Below are 5,574 nucleotides of genomic sequence, written 5' to 3'. Positions count from 1 at the left end.
TAATCATAGAAATACCAAAAAAATCAAGATTCAAGCACTAGCTAGGAACAGTCATTCCCGCCGTTTTGATCGCATTTTGAAACGGGCATAAAAAATTCAAAAAATCAAAAAATTGGAAAACCTTCGCATTGTTTCATCATATGTGGCCAAGTTAATGGCAAAAATTATAAACTTGCAATACGACAATTATTTTAAAAAGGTGTTCTCAGAAATGAGCTATCATGCGTGAAGATTCATGGCTTTCAAGCCAAATGATCAATCTTATGCCCACATTCATGGGATAGTTTGTTCAAATGGTCTCATATTGTGCACAAGGGTGAATCTTGGAATTCCAAAAAATGTTGCCTAAGGGAGTTTTCATTTTCTTTGCACGGAAAATTCATTTTCCATTTTTCGAGTGCCCGAGATCAGGTTTTTTTGTGAAGGGCCTACCAAATAATTGTTGCAAAATTGCACCAAATAAATTTTCTAAAATATTAGGACATATTTAATGCACAATTGACCAAATGGTTCGGTGTCAAAAGTTTTGATCCACCTCTCGTGAAAAAGACAAATTCCTGCCGATTCAGCATGAAGCGGGTCAAATTTGAACTGTAGCTACCTCGTAGTTTGCTCTTTATTTTTTTTTCCAAAAATCATTTCTAGGTACATAAGTATCTATTTAATCAGAGAAACACCAAAAAAATTTCAAGATTCAACCACTAGCTAGGAACGGTCATTCCCGCCGTTTTGACCGCATTTTGAAACAGGCATAAAAAGTTCAAAAAAAATCAAAAAATTGGGAAAAATAATAAAATTGTAATACGACAATTCTTTTAAAAAAGTGTTCTCAGAAATGAGCTATCATGCGTGAAGATTCATGGCTTTCAAGCCAAATGATCAATCTTATGGCCATATTCATGGCATAGTTTGTTCAAATGATCTCATATTATGCACAAGGGTGCATCTTGGAATTCCAAACAATGTTGCCTAAGGAAGTTTTCATTTTCTTTGCATGAAAAATTCATTTTCCATTTTTCAGAGTGCCCAAAATGAGTTTTTTTATGAAGGACCTACCATATATTTGTTGCAAAATTGGACCTAATAAATTTTATAAAATACTAGGCCATATATAATGCACAATTGATAAAATGGTTGGGTGTCAAAAGTTTTCATCCACCTCTGGTGAAAAAGACAAATTCCCCGCCGATTCAGTAGGAAGCGGGTCAAATTTGAACTGCAGCTGCCTCATAGTTTGCTATTTATTTTTTCAAAAAATCATTTCTAGTTACATAAGTACCTATTTAATCATAAATACATGGTTTGGTGGCGATACGTCGAGGTTTGGGCGGTGGCCGAGGCCCCCAACTCTAGAGCGCGTAAACTCGCATGCCCGCCGCGTGGTCACTGCGTGACCGTGGTGTTGCCATGTGTTCTGGGAAGCCTAGGCATGTCTAGTGGGTTGGGCACTCCCCAGGTAGGTGCTAGGAATAAAATCACAACATAAGATTCTCACGAGGAGACCGATCGATGCTCAAACATGAATAAGCAGCCAAGTGTTTGATTAGCGGTACGAGAAATGCACATGGCCAATGGGCGTGAGTTTTGGCTGAGGATGATCATATACTAAGGAGAATGTCTTCACAAATTTTTAGCTCAAAAGGAGAATCATATGTGGTACTTGCTTTGCAAAGTACCACACTGGACAAAAATATGAATGTTGAAGCTGGGCTCAAAATAATGAATGGATTGAGCTGAAATTTGGTGGAGGATGGTTATTTGGGCATAGGAAAGCATTGTAGAAAATTGATACCATTTGGACATGCCAAAGTAGTACTTCCTTCACAATGCTCTTCTATGGACAAAAACTTGGGAAAACTAGTGAGAGAGATTGGATGAATGAAATGAGGTAAAAATTGGTGTAGGTAAGTTACATAGGTATGGTCATGCGCTGGTAAATTTTCAGATCATTTGGGTAAGCCTAGCTAGTACTTACTTCACAAAGCTTCTCTCGAGGTAGAAACTTTGGAAATTTCCTAAAAAAGATTTACTAGGAAAATTGAGCTGAATATTATCATGTGGCAATGATTTGGATATGGAAGAGTGCCTGAAAAGTTTGAGGGTAATAGGAGGGGTCTATATAACACTTGCTTTGCAACGTGCCATTTTGACCATAAAATATAAATTGAACCTGGGCTCACATAGATGATTTGACTGAGCTGCAATTTGGAGGAGGGTGATAATTTGGGCATATGAAGGAACTGTATAAATTTCATGTCATTTCGAGATATAAAAAGGTGCTTCCTTCACAATGCTTCTAGGTGGAAAAAAACTTTGGAAATTTGCCGAGGAAGATTTGCTAGGCAAATGGAGCTGAATTTTGTCATGCGGTAATGATTTGGATAGGAAGAGTGCCCAAAAATTCCAAGGGCAATCAAGAATATATAAATAGCACTTCCTTCATAAAGTGTTGTTGTGAACAGAATAGGAAAATGAATATTGTTGAATTAGTTTTGAACTAGGCAAGGAAGGATTTTTACATATTTGATGAAGATATGATCCAAAGAATTTATGAGATTTTTTTGGGAATTTTAGGATTGACAGAAATATAGGTTGCTTCACAACCTAGGGCAAAAACTGCCACATGGACATGACACATAGGCAAAACTGATGAGGTGGCGCCTAGTCATAGCAACCCACCACAATTTACAAGGTTATGACCATCTATATTGGTCATGATCAGCTAGAAATAAGACAGCTGACCAGTGTTATCTGCTTTATGACCATTTCGTGTAAGGAAATTACGACCTTTCTGACCAAAATGGTCGTTATAGTTTAGGGTTTGGAGCCTCCCGAACAGCTTTTGACCAATTGGTCTGAAATGGTCATAGATCTATGACCAATTCTTTCAGGGTCACTGACAGAAGGTCACTAGTTGACATATTTCTTGTAGTGGGTTTCCGCGAAAGTAAAAATCTAACTTGAAACTGGACTGCGGGATGATTACTAGAAACATCAGAGGTTTTTTTTGCACGTATTGGTATATATTTGTCTAGATACGGATGTATGAAACAAGAAAACATGTTAGATACATTCATATTTAGACAAATTTAAGACAAGTAATCTGTGACGGAAGGAGTATGAAATTAGAGTGGTAGAAACACTTCTTATTTTTTTAGTATTAGTGGGTATAGATATGTAATCATTAGTAATAAAGAATAAAGATAATTGTTCATTTGTCATTAGCAATTGTTCACCACAGTTTCCCAACCAACGCAGTCCGGTTGCAAGGCAGGGCGCGTAGCTGGCTGGTTAGAGCATATCTAGCAGATCTGGTATACCCGTAATATGAAAATTGATTTACAAGATATTATAAAACATTTTTGTCGCATTTTTACAATATGACTTTTGTTCCGGCATAACAGACCCCGTAAAGATATTTCATGGTCCTGGCAAAACTGCACAAACCCCCTGAAAACGCTCGCTAAATTACAATTTGGTCCGTTTCGGCCGCTTCCACCGCGAGGATCTCGTCGGGATGGACAGAGAAGGAGCACATGTCTTACCGATGGCGGCGCCACCATGGAGTAGGACGAGGACTGCGGGGGCGGGCGCGAGGAACAGGTGGCAGTAGCTAGCGGTGGCGGCAGCAGCAGCTAGCAAGCTAGCTCAACTTGCGACCGCAGCTTGTGGCGCTCGCCCGACCGCACCTCGCGGAACAGCTCGAGCAGCGGTTGCGGCCAGGGTCCATTGGTCGTCGGCGTCGAGGCGTTCCCGCGAGGCCAGAATTGAGCTCTGGCGTCGTGGCGCCGACAGCAAGGGAAGCGGTTGGAGCTGAAATTTTCCTCCTACCAAAGATAAGGGATGATATGAACCAAATGGGCCGCGGTTTGGTGGATCCCTAAAAAAATCTGGAATGAACGAACATAGGGGATCTATTTGACCGGCAAATGGGCTCCGTCCTGTAAAACTGCGGTTATTTTGCCGGATTGGATAGTTTACGGGATCTGCTAAAGATGCTCGTAGAATATACATACTGTCACCCCACAAAAAAGAAAGAATAAAACTGCATTATCCAGGGAAAAGCTCCTTTATTAAGGGGCTTATTACATATAAAAACGCTGACTTATGACAGGTAATAACTATCGAAGAAACCGATTAACACAGACTGGGCAAATAATCATGAAGGAAGTTAACTACTACTACTACACTAAGCTACTACGGAGTACTTGCAGTGGACAATCTAACGGCTTTCAGTCCCCAGCCCGCGCCAAGATCCGTGCGCCAAAACTGAGCTAAACCATCTCTATGAGCAATGGCATCTACTGCGCACGGCAACTGAGCTCGATCGCCTCCTTTACTGGCGCTGGCCACGCTTCTTGTCGTCGCCGGCAGGGAGGACGTCCACAAGGAAGGGCTGCTTGCAGTTGATGCAGACGGGGTACTCCTCCTTGATCACCATGCAGTACAAGAGGCACCGCTCGCACGCTCCGATCACCATAGGCGACGGCTCCCAGCCGCCATGGCTATCATCCGACGACACACACGAGCTAGGCGACGACGAGCCGTTGCTGTAGTCATCGTCGTCTTCATCATGACCGCCGTCCACCTCCATCCTCTCCGCTGCGGCCAGGGGCGGCGGAGGCGATTGGTTCAGGTTGAGCTCCAGCCCCCCGTTCCTGCCGCCATTGTTGCCGCTGCTCATGGCTCGCCACCTCGATCGCACTGTGGACACGGACATGATGCAAGATCAGCAGATATCAACAGATCAAATAGTATCGTATATGGAGAAGAATTTGCAAGGGGAACACAAATGATAAGAGATAGTAATTGATGGATGTGAAAACCTGAATGGTGGGACGATGGGCAGAGGAAGGAGTGTGATTTGGCCGTGAGGGCTCTGATGCGCTTCATATAGGGAGGTGGAGGAACGAGAGGTCCATGCGTTTTTTTTCTCCACTGTATTGATGCGAAACTCACTCTCTGCGCTCATGCAGCATACATGTGGTTCTTGGCTGGAAGTTCATCAATCAATTAACTGAGCTTTAAGAGCTATAGATGTGCTCTAATAACATCGATTTTATTACGGAAGCAGGCCTATGGAGGCAACTTTATTTCACCGAAAATTCAGTCATTCCCGTACAAAATATTTTAGTCATTTCAGTGGTACCACACGAATTTCAGTGGGAAATTTGGAAAGAACAAAATTACTCTCACGGAATAACAAAAACTCAAGTGTGTAGCCCCGCCAAAGCCCACAAACGGGCCTCCTCCTTGAATTTCTTTTTTGGAACAAAGACGTTAGGAGCGTCTAGCTTTAAATTTCCAACAAGGTTCATTGCGTACATAACCAAACACAGACCAAAAGATACATCACAGATACTTAGGTCCAAAAGCACGAAGGCTTAAACATAACACATAGCTAAACGTCCTATACATCCAGCCTCCGGAAACGAGAAGCTACTCCAAAATAGGCTCAATCGTGCGTTGCATCTTGCCGAGCCAACATCAGGGTGCTTCTGATCCGCTCCATGACCTCAAGCATGCGCTCAGCATCACGCTGCCTCCCCAACGGTATCCACGTATGTAAGGAAA

At 42.3% G+C, this 5,574-nt stretch overlaps 1 protein-coding gene across 1 annotated transcript; it reads right to left on the bottom strand.

Annotated features, from left to right (window-relative positions):
- Positions 1-4,220: 4,220 nt before the first annotated feature.
- On the bottom strand, positions 4,221-4,729 carry LOC125553678 (protein GL2-INTERACTING REPRESSOR 2-like). The gene has a single exon (XM_048717425.1). The coding sequence runs from the start codon at positions 4,718-4,720 to the stop codon at positions 4,337-4,339; it is 384 nt and encodes a 127-aa protein (XP_048573382.1). The 5' UTR covers positions 4,721-4,729; the 3' UTR covers positions 4,221-4,336.
- Positions 4,730-5,574: the final 845 nt, after the last annotated feature.

This window comes from Triticum urartu, chromosome 4, assembly GCF_003073215.2.
Source record: "Triticum urartu cultivar G1812 chromosome 4, Tu2.1, whole genome shotgun sequence".
Taxonomy (NCBI): Eukaryota; Viridiplantae; Streptophyta; class Magnoliopsida; order Poales; family Poaceae; genus Triticum; species Triticum urartu.
The sequence above is the reverse complement of the archived record's forward strand: the minus strand, read 5'-3'. Positions and strand labels throughout refer to the sequence as shown.